The 22,946-nt window shown below is 62.2% G+C and overlaps 6 protein-coding genes across 7 annotated transcripts in view; 5 read left to right on the plus strand and 1 right to left on the minus strand.

Moving 5' to 3' along the window:
- Nucleotides 1-2,379, plus strand: part of RASSF1 (Ras association domain family member 1) — a 4,891-nt gene extending 2,512 nt beyond the window's left edge. Inside the window, exons 3-6 of one of the 2 annotated variants that reach the window (XM_061458309.1) lie at nt 857-961; nt 1,042-1,336; nt 1,817-1,932; nt 2,066-2,376. In XM_061458309.1, coding sequence (XP_061314293.1) covers nt 857-961; nt 1,042-1,336; nt 1,817-1,932; nt 2,066-2,212 — 663 coding nt within the window. In that variant the 3' untranslated portion in view covers nt 2,213-2,376. Of the gene's footprint in view, nt 1-856; nt 962-1,041; nt 1,337-1,816; nt 1,933-2,065 lie in introns of both variants that reach the window. The other variant, XM_061458308.1, reaches the window with a different exon arrangement.
- NPRL2 (NPR2 like, GATOR1 complex subunit) overlaps nt 1-10,791 on the plus strand; it is a 27,436-nt gene extending 16,645 nt beyond the window's left edge. The window contains exon 12 of the mRNA XM_061458316.1: nt 10,780-10,791. The gene's annotated coding sequence lies outside the window, so the exon portion shown is untranslated. The remainder of the gene's footprint in view (nt 1-10,779) is intronic.
- On the plus strand, nt 2,763-7,571 carry TUSC2 (tumor suppressor 2, mitochondrial calcium regulator). Its single transcript, XM_061458317.1, has 3 exons — nt 2,763-2,926; nt 3,142-3,262; nt 4,857-7,571. Exons 1-3 carry the CDS (start codon nt 2,775-2,777, stop codon nt 4,920-4,922), a joined length of 339 nt encoding a protein of 112 aa, XP_061314301.1. The 5' UTR covers nt 2,763-2,774; the 3' UTR covers nt 4,923-7,571.
- On the plus strand, nt 10,750-13,379 carry LOC133271860 (hyaluronidase-2-like). The gene is made up of 3 exons (XM_061458310.1): nt 10,750-11,762; nt 12,396-12,485; nt 12,643-13,379. Exons 1-3 carry the CDS (start codon nt 10,836-10,838, stop codon nt 13,054-13,056), a joined length of 1,431 nt encoding a protein of 476 aa, XP_061314294.1. The 5' UTR covers nt 10,750-10,835; the 3' UTR covers nt 13,057-13,379.
- On the plus strand, nt 13,296-15,844 carry LOC133271812 (hyaluronidase-1-like). Its single transcript, XM_061458203.1, is given in 8 exon segments — nt 13,296-13,327; nt 13,413-13,783; nt 13,786-13,996; nt 13,998-14,073; nt 14,075-14,143; nt 14,146-15,129; nt 15,235-15,324; nt 15,413-15,844. Coding segments are annotated over 8 exon segments (2,151 nt in total). The 3' UTR covers nt 15,731-15,844.
- Nucleotides 15,845-16,389: 545 nt separating this feature from the next.
- LOC133271814 (uncharacterized) lies at nt 16,390-22,372 on the minus strand. Its single transcript, XM_061458204.1, has 6 exons — nt 21,366-22,372; nt 20,951-21,267; nt 19,080-20,010; nt 18,665-18,981; nt 16,794-17,724; nt 16,390-16,699 (listed from the first exon to the last, which is right to left on the minus strand). The coding sequence occupies exons 1-6, from the start codon at nt 22,152-22,154 to the stop codon at nt 16,517-16,519; spliced, it is 3,468 nt and encodes a 1,155-aa protein (XP_061314188.1). The 5' UTR covers nt 22,155-22,372; the 3' UTR covers nt 16,390-16,516.
- Between the last annotated feature and the right edge of the window lie 574 nt (nt 22,373-22,946).

A 22,946-nucleotide genomic window follows, 5' to 3' on the forward strand; every position in this document is an offset into this window, starting at 1 on the left:
TCCACTGGCGTGACGTAACGGGGGATGCGGTGACGTCAGGCGGGGGGGGGCAACCCCCCCCGGGGTGGGTGCTTGAGGGGCATGCGAGGGGGGCCAGTTGTTGCCCGGCCGTGAGGGAGATATGGGGTGCAGGCAGTTCAGTCCTGGGGGTTGAGCATTGCCTTGCTGTGGGGCTACCTGTGGGGGGTAGATGCAACGCTGTGGGGCGAGCGAGGCACAGTGGGGTGAGTGGGGCTGTGCTGTCTGGCACGGCGGCCCCATGGCCCCCGAGGCTGGATTCTCCCGGAGGGAGTGAAGAACAGTGTTTGGGGGTGCCAGCATTAGCCCCTCGTGGGGACCACAGCCGGGTCCGGCAGTACCCGCATGCCCTAGGGTGGCCGTTGGGGCCAGGAGTCTTGGGTGCTCCTCGGCCCCATGTAAATACTCATTAGTGGGTGCCGGCGGTGGGACGCTGAGCCTGGATTCCCCTGTGTGGGGCCGGCGCTTTGAAGTGGGGTGCCGGCAGCATGGGCGAATCCCGGGGTTCCTGCCCTGGTGCCGGGCTGGCGGCTGCCAGCGCTCTGCCCTGGGGACGCCTCTGTGATCTGGGGTGCCGGCAGGGCTGTCCTCGCAGCGGGTTCACCCATCCCTGCAGCCCAGGGACGAGGGCCTGGGGGGAACTGGTGCCGGTCTGGAGGCACGGTGAGCTCATCAGCCGGGCTGATGCAACCCCGCGCAACCGCCTCTGTGTGTGTGTGTGTGTGTGTGTGTGTGTGTGTGTGTGTGCATGTGTGAGCCAGTGTTCGGGGCGGGCTGGGGGCCGCGGGATGCCGGGACCGGCGGAGGGGTCCCGCTCAGCCCGGCTGCTGTCGTGTAGGATGAGCCCAGCGAGTGGGAGAAGGCAGAGTTGGACCAGGCGCAGGTGGAGCAGCGGATCAAGGAGTACAACAGCCAGATCAACAGCAACCTCTTCATGAGCCTGGTACGGGGCTGGCATGGGGCTGCGGAGGAATCCCAGTGTCCTGCCTTGGCCCTGCTCACCCCCCCACCGGTGTCTCCCAGAACAAGGATGGCTCCTACACCGGCTTCATCAAGGTGCAGCTGAAGCTGGTGCGCCCCGTCTCGGTGCCGGCCACCAAGCGGGTCCCCGCGCTGCAGACAGGGCGGTCGGGGCCGCACACGCAGGGGGTGAAGCGCCGCACATCCTTCTACCTGCCCAAGGGCACCGTGAAGCACCTGCACATCCTCTCACACACGCGTGCCAGCGAGGTCATCGATGCTCTCCTCCGCAAGTTCACCGTCATCGACAACCCTCGCAAGTTCGCCCTCTTCGAGAGGTCCGAGAAGGATGAGCAAGGTACCAGGGGTGGCCCAGTCCCCATAGCTGAGGCCCCACGGTGGCAGTTTTCCCCTCAGTGGTGGTAGCCTCATGGTGGTGATGTCCCCAGGTGGTGGCGTACCCCATGGTGGCGGTGTCCCTGTTATGATGGTATCCCCCTTGGCAGTCCTAAGTGGCTGTAGGGATGTCCCCTCATGGCAGCACTATCCCCCGTGGCAGTTTATGTCCCCATGGCGATGTCTGCATGGCAGCAGCGTCCCTGTAGCAGTGGTATTCCCCTTTGGCAGCAATGTCCCTGTTATGCCCATGTCCCTCATGGCAGCAATGTATCCCCCCCCATGGTGCTGATGTCTGCGGAGTGGCAGCATCTTCACTGGTAGCATCCTTATAGTGGCAGCGTCCCGATAGTGGCAGTGGTGTCCCTATAGTGGCAGTGTCCCCATGGTGGTGATGTCCCTGTGGCAGTGTCCCCCCCGTGACACATGGCTGCCATTGCAGTGTACCTACGGAAGCTGGCTGATGAGGAGCAGCCCTTGCGGCTGCGGCTGCTGGCTGGCCCCAGCGAGAAGGTGCTGAGCTTCGTCCTGAAGGAGAATGAGACCGGGGAGGTGAACGTGAGTGTGGGGATGGGGGAAGGGACTGGTGGTATGTGGCCATGAGGGGACCAGGGGACGTGGCCTTGGGGGGGACACAGCCATGGGGGGACACACCACGTCCTCGTTGCGGCAGCAGCCCGTGTGCCCGCAGTGGGACGCCTTCACGCTGCCAGAGCTGCACAACTTCCTGCGCATCCTGCAGCGGGAGGAGGAGGAGCACGTGCGCCAGCTGCGGCACCGCTACGCCCGCTGCCGACAGAAGATGCAGGAGGCTCTGGCTGCGTACACACCGGGGTGACCGTGCCATCTGCGCTGGTGGTCAGGCAGCACACTGGGACCCTTGCCCGCCGGCGGGTGGGGGCACTGGGAGGGGGGGGTGGAGTGGGGCACCCCGTGACCCACCGTCACAGCCCCCATGGGGCTGGCCCAGGGAGTGGGTGTCCCCAGGGGAGTAGGTGTCCCCGGGATGAAATGGGTGTCCCTGGGGGGAAGCAGGGCGTCGAGCACCAATAAAAGCATCTTGGTGACGAGGCCTGGCCTGTGGCTTATCTTGGGGGGGGGGGGGGGGGGATCGGTACGGGGAAGGGACACGAGGACCCCCCCGGTGCCACCGGGCTGTGAGTGCGCGCACGTGGTGTTGGTCCGCGTCGGGGCTCGAACCCGCGTCTCCGAAGTTCCCGCCGGCGCCAAGCGGGGAGGTGGGCACGCCCCTTGCAGTTCTCACGTGACGCGGTCAGCTCCGCCCTCCCGGGTCACGTGTGGGGGGGCGGTGTCGCGGGCACCGGAAGTGTCGCAGCGGCTCACGCAGGGCGGTGCTCGGTCGGTGTCACCGGGCCGCTCCCGCCGCCCCCGCCGCCGCCATGGGCACCAGCGGCTCCAAGTCGCGGGGGCTGTGGCCCTTCGCCTCCCCGGCGGCGGGCGGCGGCGGCGCTGAGGGTGCCGGCGGGCAGCAGGCCCTGGCCCGGGCGCGGGCCGCGCGCGCCGCCACCCCGTTCGTCTTCACACGCCGCGGGTGAGAGGCCGGGGCGGCGGTTGCCATGGTAGCGGGGGGGGGGGCTCCGCTATGGGGCCTACACGAGCACTGCACGGCGGGGCAGCGGGAGGGCAGCCCGCGGGCCTCGCAGGGTTGGTGGTGCCAGCCCGGCCCAGCCCCGGGCACGGGAGGCCGGGAGCCGCCTCCCGTGCAGGCTCTTTCTTACCTGCTCGCTTCCCATCTCCTCTCGGCAGCTCCATGTACTACGATGAGGATGGGGATCTGGCTCACGAGTTCTACGAGGAGACAATCGTTACCAAGAACGGGAGGAAGCGCGCCAAGCTGAAGAGGATCCACAAGAACCTGATACCTCAGGTAGCGTGCGGGGAAAGGACGTGCTGAAGCACAACCGCAACAGCTGAAGTTCCAGCTTTGCAGGGGCCTCTGCATGCCGGCCTTCTCCCGCGGGGCATCTTCTTGCTGGGGAAGGCAAAGGCTGGCAGCTCCACCCAGCTTCTCCCGCAGAGCCCTGACTCCTGTGTGTCCTGGCTCACACTTGTGCCACTTAGTGAGGCTGTAGCAGGAGAGGGAGAGCTGGTGATTCCCTCCAGCCCCACTTTCCAGAGAGAAGCGGAGCCCCAGGCCCTTATAGCTGCCTGGCTGGGGAAGGCAGCTCAGCTGGGTGCGTGTTGTGGGGTGCCAAGTGCCAGGCAGCCCTGCATGGCTGTGACATCCAATTGCCTACCACCTTCCTCGAGGTGTGGGGAGCTGTGCTTGCTCAGCCGAGTGTCAGGTCTCTGTGGAGGGCCAGGCCCTGGCTTCAGGAGCATCATTCGAAGCCCATCACCTGCTGACATGAGTGTGCACTTTCCTCTGGCTGCTTGGTCGTGGGAGAGATGTTGACAGCTGTGTGTTCTGCACCTCAGTGCAAAAGTCTCCTCTTAAAGCACACAACTGGGATGGAGCTGGACAGGGTCTGGAGCACAAATTGAGGGTCTCAGTGCAGGAGAAGGATAGCCTGCAGGTAGGGAAGCTTCTAGGGGCATAAGTGGAGAGAGTCCTTGCAGGAATCTTTCCTAAGCAAGCAGAAAGGTACAGCTCTAGTGAGTGCCTGGGCAAGCCGTTGGTGTGCTCTGAGGGGTGGATAGCCTCACAGTGGGATGGGACCCCTCTAAGCACTGCATAAGCAGTTATGGGGGGTAAGAGGCTCCCGAGCTGCTGCTCTTGCAGGGACAGGCCTGGGCTGTGGGACTGACTCCTCATCAGTGTGGGTTGAAACTCACTGTTGGAAAGCTCGGCTGAGCGGGAAAGAGCAGGGACCAGCACTCACTAACAGCCCTCTGCTAGCCCAGGCTTTTCTCTGGCCCTGTGGATGCAGGCCCAGCCGTGAGCCCTGCTCCCCCCTCCACCCCGAGCCTCCCACCTGCCAGCGGGTCCTCTCGGTGCAGTAACAGGAGAAGGCTTGGACGGAGCATGGGAAAGGCGCCTGTAGCTGGCATGGAGGGAGCGTGCATTCAGCAGCCTCCCCTTTGGATAGAAAGCTGCTTTTCTTGTGTGCCAGCTGCCCTGGCTGCTTTCTCTCAGAGAGCTCTTTTCATTCATTTAAATCCCGTGAATGAAAGGTGCCGGATGAAAAGCCCAGACGGGCAATATCTGCCAGTCACGCACCAGCTGCTGCACGGGCAGTGCCTGGCAGAGCAGCTCCCTCCTTTCTCGCCCTGCTGAGCTCTGGACCCGCCATGTGTGGCCGCCAGCCCTGCCGCCCTCGCCTCTCCAGGGACGACTTCGAAGGGCAAAGTGCTTTGGCTTTGCATGCCGCTGCTGAGGCGTACCTGGTGTCACGGTGCTTTGTGAACTGCCGTTCCTCGAGGGCGCAGTGCCCTCTCTCGCACAGGTTGACTTGCAGGGCAGGGCTCAGGGCTGTTGTTCCAGTGTTCTCTTGTGCTCACCACTCTGACTCTTCTTTCAGGGCATAGTGAAGCTAGAGCACCCTCGCATTCACGTGGATTTCCCGGTGATCATCTGCGAGGTGTGAATTGCCAGACGTTGCTGCCCCACTGCCCCCAGCCTCACCAGGCGAGGCTGCCTTGTGTTCCCACCCGAGGAGGACTCTGGGCGTGCGGCAGGGACCGTTGCTCTCCCCTCGCCCGGAGGTGAGGCGGGATGGAGCAGGCTGGGCTGGCTTGGCTGGCGATCCGTTCCTCACAGGAGATGGGTGACCTTGTGCAACGACCGCTTAAAAACATCCTTGCTTGAGTCAGAAAATACCTTTCGTAGCCTCTAGCCGACGTTTGATGGGTAACTGGAACTGCAAACGAGCTGCTGTGTTTGAGCTGTTAAAGGGAGAGCGAGCCTGCACTTCTCACCAGAGAAAATCCCCTGCTTCTCAGGTATGTGGCCCAGGGAGAGCCAGGGCAAAGGAACGTGCTGCCTGGGCCCCCAAGCTCCCTCGGGCCTGCTGGATGGATGGCCAGTGTTGCCACTTGTCGCTTGACATAGGTGGTATGTGATGCTCTTCTGGATGGATCCATTGATGAAGGATAAATGGGGCAGGCCAAGGAGGGACTGGTCTTGAAGCACATCTGGCTGGCTGCTGCGCTCCTCTTGGGAAGGGAACGGGGATCAGATGCCACTACCTTGGACCTCGGTCTCTTCCCCCTCTGTGTTTCCCTGCTTATGCCTGCTCCAGGAAGGCTGGCTTTGCTGCTGCCTGCAGTCACTCTGCCTGCAGGAGATCTCTGTGGTCCGTGGCTGCTGCTGGCAGCAGCAGGGTCCCCAGCTCCGCAGTGGATTTGCCTCTCCTGTTAGCAAACCAGCTCCCACTGAGCACCATCCCTCACCTGCTTCAGGGCCGGGCTGCTGGGCAAGGCATCTCCTCATAACATCCTCACTCCCCGCTACTGTCTTGGACAATCCTCCTGGTGGGGTGGGCCTTGACATGGCCAAGCAGGAAGGAAATCCTCTCTTCCTTCCCTAATCCCTGAGAACAATCCATCGGTGTGCCGGTCCTGGCTTGGAAATCTCCCTGGCAATGTGAACTATGGTTTCTCCCGCATCCCAGCTGGTGGTAGGAGGAGAAACACGATGCACTTTACAGGGAGGCTTTCTGCTCTGTCTCGGAAGGTACTGCTCTTTTCTCCTCTTTCCTACTGCTTGAGAAGGTTGAGGTTGTCTTGGCAGCACTGAAAGGACCTCTCATCCCTACGTGCGAGCCCTGAGGAAGGCCTGGCCAGTCCTCACCAGTGCTAGCAGCCACTGCCTACCTGCTCTGCAACGCCGGACCAGGCGGGTGGAGGAGGACTGGTGGTGGGCACAGCTGTAAGCAGGGGTAGAGCCTGCTCCCCAGAGCAGCTAGCTCGGCTTTCCTCCTTTCGTTCCAGAACTTATTTACTTTCTAAGCACTTCAGATGTTTGCTACCTCGATTTTTAATTTAAGCTGCTGGCACTTGGCTGCCAGCCCTGTCAGCGTCTGCGTTGGATGTATCCAACCCCGCGCCCACCCAGAGCTGCCCGGGCGCGGGGCCACATTCCAAGCTTCGGAGAGATAACAGTGGTGTGGCTGTTGCCGTCTTCCTGTCACCACCTCTTCCCTCCACGTCCCCCACCCACTGTTCCCATCGACGGGAGCGAGCACGGAGGGTGAAGTGGATGTGCTGGCTGCCACCCATCAGGGAAGCAGGAGGGCAGGGCTCCGGCAGGGAGTTTGTCTACACTGTGATGCTGGGCGCTTCTTCCGACATCTTTTGTTCTACTGCTTTCTTGAAAGAGTCTTGTCTTAAAACAGTCCCCACTGAAGTGTTTCTTACTTGTACCACCTGCTCTCGAGTTTCTCCTGGGCCGGATCTCCTTGGGAAAGCCGTGCCTCCGGCTCCACAGGAGAGCAGGAGCTGCTGTCACCAGGAAGAGGAGAGGAGAGAAAGCCATGGCCAGGCTGCCCTGCTGCTGGTCGAAGGGCATGGGAAGCTGCACCAAACCCTCCTCGGGTACGGGGAAAGGCAGAGGAGGAATGGAGAGGGGGCTGGTGCCATTTGCCTGCCCCAGCGGGGAGCCCCTCGCTTGGCTACCACCCAAAAATCTGTTGGCAAGGCAGGGCCTGAACCCCGGGGGGGAGAAGAGACTGAGACCAGCTTAGCAGGCATGCTTTTGTCCTCACTGACAGGCTGTCCACCCTTCCCCCAGGGCATCAGACATGCTTCCCCTAAAACACACATCTTCTCCCACCGTCCCATGTTGCTGATCAGCAGCGAATCTCCACAGGCTGCCAACAAGCTGCGTCCTGCCCCATTTCTTCCCAGGCTGGTCCCTGAGCAGTCAGCCCCCAGGCCTCCCCTCCTGCAGCAGCAGGGCCTTGGGAGCACATGGAGGGGTCTTAAAAATGTGAAGGTCGCTGTAAATAGTATCTGTGTCCACTGTGGTGTTGGAGCAAGCAAAAAACGAAACAAAAAAAAACAAAGGAAAGTTTTCCTTTTGGTTTTCTTCTGTTTTTTTACAATTTCCGTGCGACGTTGTGCTGTCCTGTGTGGATGTGTATCTGAACCGTACTCACTGACACTAGGCTCTTCGCTCCTCTAGCGCGTGGGTAGGACCCGAGGGGTTGGGGAACGTACACTATTTATGGTCCTTCCTCCCAGTGCATCTGTCCACTTTTGTTAAATTTCAATAAAATTATTTGTAGAGCCCACAAGTCCAAGAGCTGTCTCACTGGGGAGCGGGGCAGAGGGTGGGGATGCTGGAGAGCTGAGGGGAGCTGGGCTTTGCTCTGTGCTGCTGGCACATCCAGCCTGCTCGTTTTCCAGGCTAGGGGTGTTTGTGCTTGTGTGGCTGAACGGGTGATGAAGGGGATCCTCTTTGGCACATGGTGCTTGCAGGAGTTGGTGGCTTTGTGAGGCTGTGGCTCTGCTTGTAGCTGCTTTAAATACACAACGAAAATGTGTTTGTATAAATATGTAATGTTCCTGTTTGGGTCCCTCTGCCTTCCCATGTGGGGAAGGAGGTCTTGGAGGGACCTGGGGTGGGGGGCAGCAGGGGAGACCCGGGCAGCCCAACCTCAAGCCGGCCTCTCCCCATCCCTTTGCGTGAGCCCGGTGGGGGGGCAGGATCCGCCCGTCCGCTCCTTCCTCACCGTTCCTGCCAAATCCCTGCCTCATTAATCACCGGAGCCTGACGACTTTCTCAACCCGGCGTGACCCAGCGCCGGGCTGCCGCCCGTTCCCGACCATTGCCGGCTGTCTGTGGGTGAGCCTGATCTCACTGTGCCCCACGTCCTGTCCCCACCAGCCCTGCATATGTTTTCCTGCGGCCACCGGCACCTCTCATCATTTCCTCCACACAAGCCGGCTCGGAAACGAGCCGCTGACGAAAGCTGTAATGAGTGAGCGGTGCGGCGTGTCCTGCCAGCGCTTCAGCGTGCGGGGGACGAGGCCCTGGGACCTTTGCCCATTGATCCATAGAGGCCCCAGCCCCAGGAGGGACACATCGTGGTGACCTCGAGGAGGACTGGGTGGCTGTGCGGGGCGTTACGGATCGGTGAGGTTAACCCAGGCGGTGGCTGTGGCTCCCTGACCCCATGAGCAGCTCCGTATCCAGTGGATCCCCATCCTGCTGCCTGCAGGGCAGCCCCCAGCCCGGGGCACATCCAGGTGCCAGCCTCACTCCCTGCCTCCGCAGATGCTCTGTCCTCAAGCTGAACTCCTCACGCCTTGCCCGGACCTGTTGGCACGAGCGGATGTGACTCACAGCACGGTACTGGCACCGGTGGGGGATTCTCAACCACTCTGCTGCCTCGCCCCAGATGCTGCCCTGCTTCCCTTTCTCCTCTTCTGCCCGGCTGGGAACAGCTTCAAATCATCTCACATTTACTGGGGTGAGATGGGAAAGGGGAGGCTGCATCTGTCCAGTTGCTCCCTCCCAAAATCCAAGGGCTTCCCGCAGGGAAGGCAGGAGGGAAACCAGGGCAGGTAGCAACCAGTCCTCCCAAGGAGCCCAGCAGTGAGGAGCTGCGTTGCGTTGAGGACTTGCAGCCCTCGCAGCAGTGGAAAGCTGTGACCCCTGCAGCCACCCCGCTGCTGGCGGGGCTTTACCTTCAGCGCACCAGGCCTCGGAGGATGGAAAATTTTAGGCGTTTCTGGGAGCCTGTTTACTGCCCGCAGGGGAAGGGCAGTGCCCGCAGGCGCTGGGATTTCTTGGCTGCCCACAGTCTCTCCCCATGGTTTTGGCAACGAACGCCTGGCCCATGAACGACCTTCCCTGCCCCTCTCCCACCCAGTGCCTAGCATTGCCTGCAGGCTGGGCCAAGCTGTTGGGTGCAGCCTGGGTTCGATCTGGATGCTGTGCACGACCCTGGCGGTACCATCACCCTCTCAGTGGGAGCTTCGCAGTCAAAGCTGACACCCATGCGGGTCCCACTAACAGGAGCCATCTGTGGGTGCCCGCAGCCCTGGGCTCGGCACCAGCGGCACCGGTGGCCAGCACCGAACAATGCCGGGCTCAGCGCTCCCACCCGCTCCCTGGGGAGCAGGCGGGTGGCTGGGGAGTGCTTCCGCAGATTCAGCCCCGCTTCCTTCCCCCGCCGGTCCCGGCACACCCTCGGCTCCAGCCCCGGCGCTTCCTCCGTGGGGGCACCCCGATGGCCCCTGGCACGGCACGGCCAGAGCAGCAGGGGATGGGCAGGACATGGGCACTGCCACATGGCTGGGCCCTCAGCACTGCCTGTCCTGCTGCCCACCCGGGGGGCCCCGCCGGAGCCTCAGCAGTGCCCCGGGAAGGAAACCCTCCCCCCCCCCCCCAGCCCTGCTGCCCCTTGTCCCCCTGGGCAGGAAACCTGCGGGGCTGCTGCTGAGTCAGTACCGGCTGCCCTGGCCCCGCACAGGACATCCTGCCCAGCGCAGCACTGCCCAGGGACACCGCTGCTCCAGGACACCACCACCCTGGGGACACCACCGTGGTGGGGACACCATCACCCTGGGGACACCACCGTGGTGGGGACACTGCTGCCCTGGGGTTGCCACTGCTCTGGGGTCACTGCTGCTCTGGTGACATGAGCTGGGGACAGCAGCCTAGGGCCACCACTGTGCCGGGCTCACTGTGGTTCCAGGCTCACCACCGACCCGGGGACAGCAGCCCGGTGTCCCCGCCGTTTTGGAGTGACCATGATCCTGGGGTCCCCAGCACCCTGGGCCCCCATCCGCCCTCCTGCCCCCCCCCATTATCGGGGTGCCCCCGCCCTGGGGTCTCCACCGTTGTGACCCCCCCCCCCCGAGCCGTCGAGTCCCGCAGCCCGTTGCGCCGCCTCCCCCCGCCGCCCCGCGGCGCCCCCTGCGGGCTGACGCCCAACCCACACCGCTCCCGTTGTCCGCGTGGGGGGCGGGGCCTCCCGGGCCGTACCAACCGCGGCGGGACAGGGGGGCGGCGGCGCCTGGCCCGGAGCCTCGGCCCCACGGGGGTGGGCGCGTGCGGGTGTGGGTCCGCGGCCGGCCCGCACCCGCGGCACCCCGCGGCACCCCGCGCCGCCAGCCCGTCTCGCTGCGCGCCCGGGGCGGGGCCGTTCGTGGCGGGAGGCGGCGCCCCCGCGGGTGGTGCGCGCCGGGGAGGTTTAAAAGCGGCGGCGGGGGGCGGCGACGCCGGTGGAGCCCGTGGCTGGGGATGGCGTGAGCCGGGGGCAGCGGGCGCGGAGCGGAGCGGGCGGCGAGCGGGGCCGCGCCCCGCGCTTTGTGTCCCGGCCGCGGACAAAGGGAGCGCCGCGCCGGCACCCGCGGCACCGGGAGCGGGCGGAGCCGCGTGGGACCGGGATCCCGGGAGCCGAACCCCCGGGGGCTCTGCCCACGCTCCCCCGGTGCCTTTCTGCCCCGGGCGGGGGGCTCGGGGCAGGGTCTGCTTTGGGGGGTGCGGGCAGAGCCGCCCGCCCCGCCTGACCCCCGGCTCGCCGCTGCCCCGGCGCCCCTCGGGCAGGATGCGCGGGGTCTGCGCGGCGGCGCTGGCCGTGCCTTGGCTGGCCCTGCTGGCACTGGCCCAGCAGCCCCCCGAGAAGCCCGCGGCCGCCCCCCTGCTCACCCGCCGGCCCTTCCTGGTGGCCTGGAACGTGCCCACCCAGGACTGCAAGCCCCGCTTCCAGGTGTCCCTCGACTTCAGCCTCTTCGACCTGCAGGCCTCCCCCAATGAGGGCTTCGTGGGGCAGAACCTCACCATCTTCTACAAGGAGCGCCTGGGGCTCTACCCCTACTACAACAGCCAGCGTGTGGCTGTCAACGGCGGGGTCCCCCAAAACAGCAGCTTGTCCGAGCACCTCGCACGCCTCCAGGAGGGCATCAGCAAGTACATCCGCTCGCCCGCCAAGGAGGGGCTGGCTGTCATCGACTGGGAGGAGTGGCGGCCCATCTGGGCTCGCAACTGGAAGCCCAAGGACATCTACCGGGAGGTGTCCAAGCAGCTGGTGTACCAGCGACAGCTCAACTGGTCCCATGAGGAGGCCAACAAGCAGGCTGTGTTTGAGTTCGAGTCAGCCGCCCGGCAGTTCATGGTGAGCACCCTGCGTGTGGCCAAGAGCTTCCGACCCAAGCAGCTCTGGGGGTTCTACCTCTTCCCTGACTGCTACAACCATGACTACAGCAAGAACAAGGAGAGCTACACCGGGCAGTGCCCGGACGTGGAGAAGACTCGCAATGACCAGCTGGCGTGGCTCTGGCGGGAGAGCATGGCCCTCTACCCCTCCATCTACCTCGACGTGCTCCTGGCCTCCACTCCCAACAGCCGCAAGTTCGTGCGGGCGCGGGTGATGGAGGCCATGCGGATCTCACAGCAGCACCACGATGGCTACTCCCTGCCTGTCTTTGTCTACACCCGGCCCACCTACATCCGCAAGCTGGATATGCTCAGCCAGGTAGGGCTCTGCCACCGGGATGTCACCGTCCCAAAACCTGTGTGCCTGGGCTCGGGAGTCAGCTGAGGTGGTGCCTCTGCCTGTGTGCCATCCACCCCTCTGGAGTGGGGTGGCTCTGAGGTCTGGTGTCTGCCCTCATGGTCCTACTGGCACACTGGTTTGGCTGTGTCCATGTGGGCTGGGGAGCAGTGCCCTTTGGCATGGGACTAGACCTGGGGAGCAGGAACGGTGCTCAGTCCTGCTGCCTTCCCTCCAAGGGGGGATCACAGCGTGGGGACCCACAGCACAGCCCTGCTATGAGCCAGTTATTTGGCAGCAGGACTGGCACAAATAGTTGCCATCACCAAGGAAGTGTATGGAAGGTGCTACAGGTCTCCGGGGTCCCAGCAGGCAGGACCCTGGGGTACATGAACCCACAGCTCCTGTGTTGTGTTGGTTTAGTCCCACAGGAGAAAGGTAGTGTTGGGAAGCTTTGTGCCCAAGGAGCTGGAACAGTCCCCTCTCCCTGTGGCCTGGTGCAGGGGTGGGTCTTGCCCCCCTGACCCTGCAGCAGGCTCTTTGGAGCACATCGTGCTGGGGGTGCGGGTGCTGTGTTGGGGCCTGCAGGGACTTAACTGGGCTCTGTCTCCACAGCTGGACCTGATCTCTACCATTGGAGAGAGCGCGGCACTGGGTGCAGCCGGAGCCATTTTCTGGGGTGATGCAGACTACACCAAAAACCGGGTAGGTTTGGGTCAGTGTGCCCCTGGGGAGGCGGATGATGAGGAAGGGGGAGGACACCTGCCCCCAGAGTGGATCGAGGCTGGGTTGCCTTCTCCATCTGGGATGCTTCTCTGCCTGGGGCACCTCAACATTACCCCTGATATCCCCCTTCCCCCAGGACTCGTGCCAGATCATCAAGAACTACCTGGAGAGTGACCTGGGACGCTACATCGTAAATGTCACGACGGCGGCGCAGCTCTGCAGCACAGCGCTGTGCCAGGGCCGGGGCCGCTGCCTGCGCCAGGACAGCAACGCTGATGTCTTCCTCCACCTCAACTCCACCAGCTTCCAGCTGCAGCGCCGGGATGGGGACAACCCCCAGCGCCCCCTCTTCTGGGCCGAGGGCCAACTGTCCCCTGCTGACACCTTCTTCCTACGGACCCACTTCCGCTGCCACTGCTACCAGGGCTGGCAGGGCAGCAGCTGCCAGGTGCCTGCTGGCCCCCGCAGTGATGCCCCTGACTTCTTGGCACCACTGAGACTTGGGGTGCTGTTGCTGCTTGCAAGCTGGTGCTACCTCCTCTTGGACTGAGCTGCCCCTTGTGGCACCCCCTTTCTGTGGTGGTGTAGGGGACCTATTTAAGATAACCCTGCCTGGGACGCAGCTTGTTATGCAGGGGGGCTGCCCCTTACCAGGGCTAGAACAGTGCGGTTGCCCTACCTCTGCCCTCCCTCCTGTGGGGCGGGTGCCCACCATTGGGATGGAGGGCGGGGGGGCCTCTCCTGTTGTAAGGAGAGATGGGGGCGGCGGGGGGGGGGGGGCATGGGGGCATGGAGCGGGTGCTGTGTGGTGCTAAGCCCCTGTGCGCTGCCCCACACCGAAGTGCTTTACCTCGAATAAAGCTGGGTGCGCGTCAGCGGGGTGTGGGGTGTTTCGGGGGGGCACAGCTCGCACCGCTCCCGGGCGGGCTCCGCCACGGCCGGGCCACACACGTGGAGGCAGCGGCGGGGGCGGCCCCGCGCTCCTCTTCTCCACGCCCGTTCCCGCAAGCCCCGCCTCCAGAGGGTCTGGCCCCGCCCCGCGTTCCCCGTGCGCGCGGGGTGCCCGCGATATCGCGACAGCGACCGGCGCGATACGGCCGCGGTGGGTACAGCCCTGGGAGGGGTGCCCCCGGGACGGGCCCTGTCCCCGCCGTCTCCCCTCGGCTGCCGGTTGCTGCCCGTCCCCGCACGGTGCCGTTCTGTGCTGCGAGTGCCCCCAAACCGGGCCCTCCGTGCTGCGGCTGCTGTCCCCACACGGTGCCGTCCGGTGCCACCGCCGGTCCCAGGCTGTGTCTCGCCGGGTCCTGCCCGGAGCTGCGTGCTTCCCCCCCGTCGTGCCCTCCTCGTGCCAGCTCATGGCCGATGCTCCGCACTGCCCACGTCCCTCACCGTGACCTTGCCCTCCGCCCCCTTCCCGTGCCTGTTTGTCTTTCCAGCCCAGCTCAACGCCGGCCATCACCGGGTGTTGACTCTGCGCATTCCTCCCCGGCCGCGCCCGCTGCTGACGGTCGTTAGCCCGGGGCTAACGTTGGGGATTTGCTGTGAGGAGGTGGGAGAAGCGCCCGCGGGGCCCTGGCACTGCTCGAGAACAGGGGTGTGGGTTAATGCCAGCGGCAGCTTGGCCTGGGGATAAAGGTCTGGGTTTATCGGGGTCTGCCCAGGCCTCCCTTTGTCTTGGCTCTCCCCAGACTGCTTCAGGACACATCCTGCTCCCACCAGCACCATGGCATTGGGGTGGTCCTGCTGGGTCTTCCTGCTGCTCCTGCTTTCCCTGGCCTGTGCCAGGGGGCCGGGCCCTGTCCTTGTCAACCGCCCCTTTGTCACCATCTGGAACATCCCCACGGAGCGCTGCGCCGAGAAGTACAACGTCACCCTCAACCTGGAGGTCTTTGATGTGTTGGCCAACGACCAGCAGTCCTTCACCGGGCAGGACATCACCCTGTTCTACAGCAAGGAGCTGGGGCTCCTCCCCTACTACACATCTGAGGGGATGCCAGTGAACGGGGGCCTCCCCCAAAATGCCAGCCTGCAGGCCCACCTCCAGCAGGCCACCCGGGACATCAAGGTCACCCTGCCCAGCCCTGCCTACAGAGGACTGGCCGTCATCGACTGGGAGAAGTGGCGCCCGCTGTGGGTCCGCAACTGGGCCTCCATGGACATCTACCAGCAGCAGTCGGAGGAGCTGGTGCGGCAGCAGCACCCGCAGTGGCCCCCCGAGCTGGTGAAGGAGGCGGCCAAGCAGCAGTTTGAGCAGAGCGCCCGCAACTTCATGGAGCAGACCCTGCGGCTGGGTGAGACCCTCCGTTCCGACAGCTACTGGGGGTTCTATGGCTTCCCTGACTGCTACAACAATGACTTCGACAGCCTGCCCTACACCGGGATGTGCCCGGCGGTGGAGCAGCAGAGGAACAAGGAGCTGTGGTGGCTCTGGGAGAGCAGCCGGGCGCTCTACCCCAGCATCTACCTTCCCTCCTGCCTCAACGGCACCAACAAGGCGCTCGCCTACGTCCGGCACCGTGTGGCTGAAGCTTTTGCCATGCAGCGTGGTGTCCTTGATGGTGGCATCCCTGTTCTGCCCTACTCCCAGATTGCCTTTGACTGCACAGTCGACTTTCTTTCCCAGGTGATGGGGGTGTGGGGATAGCGGGTACCGCTCAGGCTGATGGGTTGGTGCTGGGAATCTTTAGCTCTTTGGGCAGCGTTGACTTTTCCTCTCCCTGGGGTGCAGGAGGACCTGATGAACACCATCGGGGAGAGTGCAGCTCAGGGTGCTGCTGGCATAATCCTCTGGGGCAGCCTCAACTACAGCAACTCCAAGGTGAGTTTTGGGGTTGGCACCATGCCACTGCCTTCACAGAACCCCCATTCCCTGACCAGCAGGACTGTAACATCATATGCCATTGCAGAAGATGTGCCTGAGGCTGAAGGACTATGTGGAAGGGCCACTAGGCCACTACATCGTCAATGTGACGGCCAGCACTGATCTCTGCAGCCAGAGCTTGTGCTCCGGCCAGGGCCGATGCGTGCGCAAGGAGGACAAGCAGGGCTTCCTCCACCTCGACCCCTTCCGCTTTGCCATCAACCTGCAAGGTGGCAAGCCCTGGCTGGTGACCCAGAGCCTGGAGTCCAGTGATGACACCTCGGGGCTGGCTGAGCAGTTCAGGTGCCAGTGCTATGACAAGTGGCAGGGGCCCCGCTGCGACACTTGGGACACCACCAGGTGATGTGCACAGGGATAGCGGGGCAGGCAGGGTGACACCGCCTCACGCCCCAGAACCCTCACCATGGGGCTGGGACCCCCCTGTGGCACCGCTAATAAAACCAGTAGGCACTCGCAAGCATATCCTTGTCTTCTGCAGCGGCTCGGTTTGGGGTGGGAGGGTGCTGCTGAGGTGAAGCTGTCAGCGTCTGGATGTTCAGCTTGGGGCCGGGGGGAGTCACAGACTCAGTTCTCTGATCTTATCTGTGGGCAATCTCTCCATGATGGGACTGCGCTGTGTAGCACTCAGTGTCTACTGGGGATGTGCAGGCTGGACCCCTTATTTCTTATGCTTGTTAACATAAACCACTGCAAAGCACGGACTGTCCCCGAGCATGCAGCATGCAGAGCTCAGAAAGCAGGCTGGGCTCTTCTCAGCAATGGTTCAGCTGGTGGCAGATCAGCTGCTTCTGCTTGGGGTTTGGGTGGTGAGATAGGAACTCCTGCTGGGGTTGTGCTGTACAAACAGGACAGGACAACTGAGGAAGGTTTATTGTTTACAAGTTTATTCCTAATTCTACCAGGCTCTATCTAACCTACTCTCCTAAGTGCCTGTCAACTCTCCTAAGCTCTATTGAGGGGCTCCATAACTATGAATACTCTTAAGGTCTCTATACCATGGTGGTGGAAAGCAGAGGTTGGGAGGGATGAAGCTCTCTCTGCCTGCTGCTCTGGCAGGCTCTGGGCTTGTGGGAGCAGCTGCCCTTGGGGATGGACGGGCAGTGCTGGGGCCAGGAAGTGCTCCATTCCGTCACTTGGCGGGTGGAGATGCCCTCGTGTGCACTGCAGGCTGCGCATCGGCGCTTCTGGGGGGATGTTCTTCCTCCTCCTGTGCTGCCCCCGGGGCCTTCCGCTTGATGGCAGCTTTCCTCTTGTGCTGCTCCAGCAGCTGGGGACGCTCTCTGCTGAAGCTGGGGCTGTGGTAGTAGAGCACCTGCAGCGAGCAAAGGAGAAGGGTTAGCTGTCAGCATGCCAGGACTGGAAACCCTCAAGCCTGGTTGCGTTGATGTGCGGGGCAAGTTCTGTACCTTGCTGTGAGAAGAGGCTGCTGCTTCCTCAGCAAGGAATTCAGGCAGGGAGGCAGATCTCTGGGAGTCTGGGTGCACTCTGGTGAAGCCGTAGTTGTACAGTTGCCGGAGGAAAGAGTTCATCTTCTGTGTGGAGAAAACCCGGCCCAGCACCTCCTGTTGGAAGAGTTCTTCACTGATGGCCACACATTTTCCTCCCATACCCCACCAGGTGGACCGAAACTCGCTGCTTTCCAGGATCTTCCACAGCCTGTGTGGAAAGCTGAGGCCTGAGAATTCGCTGGCTGGGCCCCTGCTCCGGTTGGAAAGAGGAGGGATTCGGACGGTGTCGTGTCCCTCGCTGCCGGGTTGCACATCCCGCTCCTCCTGTGTGGCTGCTGCGGCTGTGTCACAGGGCGCTGTTTGCCCCTGTCCTGAAGGGCCGGCAGCAGCCGTGTCTGCCGACTGCCCCAGCGCATGCGGAGCACAAAGGGATGGCGCTGGTGCGGGAGCCGGCTCCCATTCCATTTCTGCTGTCGGCCCTGGACCCACGGTTCGCTCGGCAGCCACTGCCCTGGAGAACCAGGCCCAGTCCCAACAGTCAGGCAGGAGAGGCTGCTGGCGCTGACTGACTGTGGGTACCAGCGGGTGCTCTCCCGTATCCCTTGGGTGCACCGCGGTGATGTCACAAAGACGATGATGCCGGGGGCCTGGCAGAAGGGAGCGGCAAGGGGAGACATGGCTGAAGAGCCCTTGCTGCTTTTCCCTGCAGAGCCACCGCTGGTGGGACTCCAGAGCCCAGCAGTCCATGAAGCTCTGTTGAAGGGCTGTAGGCAGGGAGGGGACCGTGCTGTGTCTGCTTGCAGCCAGCAGTGGGTCTGTAGGGAGGAGCGGGGACGGCTGCAGCGTGGGGCATCGCGGTGCCCATTTGGGAAGCTTTCCAGCTGGGCACCTGTGTCAGGGACAACAGATAATGGTCCGTGGTGAAACACACAGAGATGGAAGAGTACTGTTTGTGTGCTTTGGCTGCTCCCTGGAGACTCCAGCTTATCCTTGTCTTCTGCCGCGGCTCGGTTTGGGGTGGGAGGGTGCTGCTGAGGTGAAGCTGCGAGCATCTGGATGTTCAGCTTGGGGCGGGGGGGAGTCACAGACTCAGTTCTCTGATCTTATCTGTGGGCAATCTCTCCATGATGGGACTGCGCTCTGTAGCACTCAGTGTCTACTGGGGACGTGCAGGCTGGACCCCTTATTTCTTATGCTGGTTAACATAAACCACTGCAAAGCACGGACTGTCCCCGAGCATGCAGCATGTGAGACAAACCAGGTGCCACCAAGAGATGAACCCCTGCTCAGTGGACAGGAGGGGCCGCAGGAAGCAGCATCGAGTTCAGATGCTTCAGTTAAAGGCTCTTGGCTCAACTCTGTCTCTTTCAATGCTCTTCTCAGAGGTTCTTAGCTCGGCCACTAGGTAATGGGCTGTCTTCTGGTGCTAAAACCTGAGCCAGGGTTCTACGGCTCAGCCGCATCAGCTGAAGAGTGCCAGGACTTGTGAGCTCCTGGTCTCCTGGCATGGCCTTGGAGAACGTCTCTCCAAAGAGAGGAGCAAGCACCGTGTGAGCCACAGCCTGGCTTTTACTCTCGAGAGCTCAGAAAGCAGGCTGGGCTCTTCTCAGCAATGGTTCAGCTGGTGGCAGATCAGCTGCTTCTGCTTGGGGTTTGGGTGGTGAGATAGGAACTCCTGCTGTGGTTGTGCTGTACAAACAAGACAGGACAACTGAGGAAGGTTTATTGTTTAATAGTTTATTCCTAATTCTACCAGGCTCTATCTAACCTACTCTCCTAAGCTCTATTGAGGGACTCGGTATCTATGAATACTCTTAAGGTCTCTCTACCATGGTGGTGGGAAGCGGAGGTTGGGAGGGATGAAGCTCTTGCTGCCTGCTGCTCTGGCAGGCTCTGGGCTTGAGGGAGCAGCTGCCCTTGGGGATGGACAGGCAGTGCTGGGGCCAGGAAGTGCTCCATTCCGTCGCTTGGCGGGTGGAGATGCCCTCGTGTGCACTGCAGGCTGCGCATCGGCGCTTCTGGAGGGATGTTCTTCCTCCTCCTGTGCTGCCCCCGGGGCCTTCCGCTTGATGGCAGCTTTCCTCTTGTGCTGCTCCAGCAGCTGGGGACGCTCTCTGCTGAAGCTGGGGCTGTGGTAGTAGAGCACCTGCAGCGAGCAAAGGAGAAGGGTTAGCTGTCAGCATGCCAGGACTGGAAACCCTCAAGCCTGGTTGCGTTGGTTGATGTGCGGGGCAAGTTCTGTACCTTGCTGTGAGAAGAGGCTGCTGCTTCCTCAGCAAGGAATTCAGGCAGGGAGGCAGATCTCTGGGCGTCTGGGTGCACTCTGGTGAAGCCGTAGTTGTACAGTTGCCGGAGGAAAGAGTTCATCTTCTGTGTGGAGAAAACCCGGCCCAGCACCTCCTGTTGGAAGAGTTCTTCACTGATGGCCACACATTTTCCTCCCATACCCCACCAGATGGACCGAAACTCGCTGCTTTCCAGGATCTTCCACAGCCTCTGTGGAAAGCCGAGGCCTGAGAATTCGCTGGCTGGGCCCCTGCTCCGGTTGGAAAGAGGAGGGATTCGGACGGTGTCGTGTCCCTCGCTGCCGGGTTGCACATCCCGCTCCTCCTGTGTGGCTGCTGCGGCTGTGTCACAGGGCGCTGTTTGCCCCTGTCCTGAAGGGCCGGCAGCAGCCGTGTCTGCCGACTGCCCCAGCGCATGCGGAGCACAAAGGGATGGCGCTGGTGCGGGAGCCGGCTCCCATTCCATTTCTGCTGTCGGCCCTGGACCCACGGTTCGCTCGGCAGCCACTGCCCTGGAGAACCAGGCCCAGTCCCAACAGTCAGGCAGGAGAGGCTGCTGGCGCTGACTGACTGTGGGTACCAGCGGGTGCTCTCCCGTATCCCTTGGGTGCACCTCGGTGATGTCACAAAGACGATGATGCCGGGGGCCTGGCAGAAGGGAGCGGCAAGGGGAGACATGGCTGAAGAGCCCTTGCCGCTTTTCCCTGCAGAGCCACCGCTGGTGGGACTCCAGAGCCCAGCAGTCCATGAAGCTCTGTTGAAGGGCTGTAGGCAGGGAGGGGACCGTGCTGTGTCTGCTTGCAGCCAGCAGTGGGTCCGCAGGGAGGAGCGGGGACGGCTGCAGCGTGGGGCATCGCGGTGCCCATTTGGGAAGCTTTCCAGCTGGGCACCTGTGTCAGGGACAACAGATAATGGTCCGTGGTGAAACACACAGAGATGGAAGAGTACTGTTTGTGTGCTTTGGCTGCTCCCTGGAGACTCCAGCTTATCCTTGTCTTCTGCAGCGGCTCGGTTTGGGGTGGGAGGGTGCTGCTGAGGTGAAGCTGTCAGCATCTGGATGTTCAGCTTGGGGCGGGGGGGAGTCACAGACTCAGTTCTCTGATCTTATCTGTGGGCAATCTCTCCATGATGGGACTGCGCTGTGTAGCACTCAGTGTCTCCTGGGGACGTGCAGGCTGGACCCCTTATTTCTTATGCCGGTTAACATAAACCACTGCAAAGCACGGACTGTCCCCGAGCATGCAGCATGTGAGACAAACCAGGTGCCACCAAGAGATGAACCCCTGCTCAGTGGATAGGAGGGGCCGCAGGAAGCAGCATCGAGTTCAGATGCTTCAGTTAAAGGCTCTTGGCTCAACTCTGTCTCTTTCAATGCTCTTCTCAGAGGTTCTTAGCTCGGCCACTAGGTAATGGGCTGTCTTCTGGTGCTAAAACCTGAGCCAGGGTTCTACGGCTCAGCCGCATCAGCTGAAGAGTGCCAGGACTTGTGAGCTCCTGGTCTCCTGGCATGGCCTTGGAGAACGTCTCTCCAAAGAGAGGAGCAAGCACCGTGTGAGCCACAGCCTGGCTTTTACTCTCGAGAGCTCAGAAAGCAGGCTGTACTCTTCTCAGCAATGGTTCAGCTGGTGGCAGATCAGCTGCTTCTGCTTGGGGTTTGGGTGGTGAGATAGGAACTCCTGCTGTGGTTGTGCTGTACAAACAAGACAGGACAACTGAGGAAGGTTTATTGTTTAATAGTTTATTCCTAATTCTACCAGGCTCTATCTAACCTACTCTCCTAAGCTCTATTGAGGGACTCCATATCTATGAATACTCTTAAGGTCTCTCTACCATGGTAGTGGGAAGCGGAGGTTGGGAGGGATGAAGCTCTCTCTGCCTGCTGCTCTGGCAGGCTCTGGGCTTGAGGGATAGGCTGCCCTTGGGGATGGACGGGCAGTGCTGGGGCCAGGAAGTGCTCCATTCCGTCGCTTGGCGGGTGGAGATGCCCTCGTGTGCACTGCAGGCTGCGCATCGGCGCTTCTGGGGGGATGTTTTTCCTCCTCCTGTGCTGCCCCCCGGGCGTTCCGCTTGATGGCAGCTTTCCTCTTGTGCTGCTCCAGCAGCTGGGGACGCTCTCTGCTGAAGCTGGGGCTGTGGTAGTAGAGCACCTGCAGCGAGCAAAGGAGAAGGGTTAGCTGTCAGCATGCCAGGACTGGAAACCCTCAAGCCTGGTTGCGTTGGTTGATGTGCGGGGCAAGTTCTGTACCTTGCTGTGAGAAGAGGCTGCTGCTTCCTCAGCAAGGAATTCAGGCAGGGAGGCAGATCTCTGGGAGTCTGGGTGCACTCTGGTGAAGCCGTAGTTGTACAGTTGCCGGAGGAAAGAGTTCATCTTCTGTGTGGAGAAAACCCGGCCCAGCACCTCCTGTTGGAAGAGTTCTTCACTGATGGCCACACATTTTCCTCCCATACCCCACCAGATGGACCGAAACTCGCTGCTTTCCAGGATCTTCCACAGCCTCTGTGGAAAGCTGAGGCCTGAGAATTCGCTGGCTGGGCCCCTGCTCCGGTTGGAAAGAGGAGGGATTCGGACGGTGTCGTGTCCCTCGCTGCTGGGTTGCACATCCCGCTCCTCCTGTGTGGCTGCTGCGGCTGTGTCACAGGGCGCTGTTTGCCCCTGTCCTGAAGGGCCGGCAGCAGCCGTGTCTGCCGACTGCCCCAGCGCATGCGGAGCACAAAGGGATGGCGCTGGTGCGGGAGCCGGCTCCCATTCCATTTCTGCTGTCGGCCCTGGACCCACGGTTCGCTCGGCAGCCACTGCCCTGGAGAACCAGGCCCAGTCCCAACAGTCAGGCAGGAGAGGCTGCTGGCGCTGACTGACTGTGGGTACCAGCGGGTGCTCTCCCGTATCCCTTGGGTGCACCGCGGTGATGTCACAAAGACGATGATGCCGGGGGCCTGGCAGAAGGGAGCGGCAAGGGGAGACATGGCTGAAGAGCCCTTGCTGCTTTTCCCTGCAGAGCCACCGCTGGTGGGACTCCAGAGCCCAGCAGTCCATGAAGCTCTGTTGAAGGGCTGTAGGCAGGGAGGGGACCGTGCTGTGTCTGCTTGCAGCCAGCAGTGGGTCTGCAGGGAGGAGCGGGGACGGCTGCAGCGTGGGGCATCGCGGTGCCCATTTGGGAAGCTTTCCAGCTGGGCACCTGTGTCAGGGACAACAGATAATGGTCCGTGGTGAAACACACAGAGATGGAAGAGTACTGTTTGTGTGCTTTGGCTGCTCCCTGGAGACTCCAGCTTATCCTTGTCTTCTGCAGCGGCTCGGTTTGGGGTGGGAGGGTGCTGCTGAGGTGAAGCTGTCAGCATCTGGATGTTCAGCTTGGGGCGGGGGGGAGTCACAGACTCAGTTCTCTGATCTTACCTGTGGGCAATCTCTCCATGATGGGACTGCGCTGTGTAGCACTCAGTGTCTACTGGGGACGTGCAGGCTGGACCCCTTATTTCTTATGCTGGTTAACATAAACCACTGCAAAGCACAGACTGTCCCGAGCATGCAGCATGTGAGACAAACCAGGTGCCACCAAGAGATGAACCCCTGCTCAGTGGACAGGAGGGGCCGCAGGAAGCAGCATCGAGTTCAGATGCTTCAGTTAAAGGCTCTTGGCTCAACTCTGTCTCTTTCAATGCTCTTCTCAGAGGTTCTTAGCTCGGCCACTAGGTAATGGGCTGTCTCCTGGTGCTAAAACCTGAGCCAGGGTTCTACGGCTCAGCCGCATCAGCTGAAGAGTGCCAGGACTTGTGAGCTCCTGGTCTCCTGGCATGGCCTTGGAGAATGTCTCTCCAAAGAGAGGAG

Source organism: Pezoporus flaviventris, unplaced genomic scaffold (genome assembly GCF_033815535.1).
Source record: "Pezoporus flaviventris isolate CSIRO_AGI_PZ_B2104156 unplaced genomic scaffold, CSIRO_AGI_Pfla_v1 ptg000026l, whole genome shotgun sequence".
Classification (NCBI taxonomy): Eukaryota; Metazoa; Chordata; class Aves; order Psittaciformes; family Psittacidae; genus Pezoporus; species Pezoporus flaviventris.

Bases quoted from the DNA above. Each gene is read 5' to 3' on its own strand.
- TUSC2 (XM_061458317.1), top strand. From the start codon at position 2,775: ATGGGCACCAGCGGCTCCAAGTCGCGGGGGCTGTGGCCCTTCGCCTCC. The intron at 2,927-3,141 runs GTGAGAGGCCGG...TCCTCTCGGCAG, and splicing joins TTCGTCTTCACACGCCGCGG to CTCCATGTACTACGATGAGG. The intron at 3,263-4,856 runs GTAGCGTGCGGG...CTCTTCTTTCAG, and splicing joins ACAAGAACCTGATACCTCAG to GGCATAGTGAAGCTAGAGCA.
- LOC133271860 (XM_061458310.1), top strand. From the start codon at position 10,836: ATGCGCGGGGTCTGCGCGGCGGCGCTGGCCGTGCCTTGGCTGGCCCTG. The intron at 11,763-12,395 runs GTAGGGCTCTGC...CTGTCTCCACAG, and splicing joins AGCTGGATATGCTCAGCCAG to CTGGACCTGATCTCTACCAT. The intron at 12,486-12,642 runs GTAGGTTTGGGT...CCCTTCCCCCAG, and splicing joins CAGACTACACCAAAAACCGG to GACTCGTGCCAGATCATCAA.
- LOC133271814 (XM_061458204.1), bottom strand. From the start codon at position 22,154: ATGGACTGCTGGGCTCTGGAGTCCCACCAGCGGTGGCTCTGCAGGGAA. The intron at 17,725-18,664 runs GTAGAGAGACCT...TCCCTGACACAG, and splicing joins CTCCGCTTCCCACCACCATG to GTGCCCAGCTGGAAAGCTTC. The intron at 16,700-16,793 runs GTACAGAACTTG...TGCTCGCTGCAG, and splicing joins CAGCCTCTTCTCACAGCAAG to GTGCTCTACTACCACAGCCC.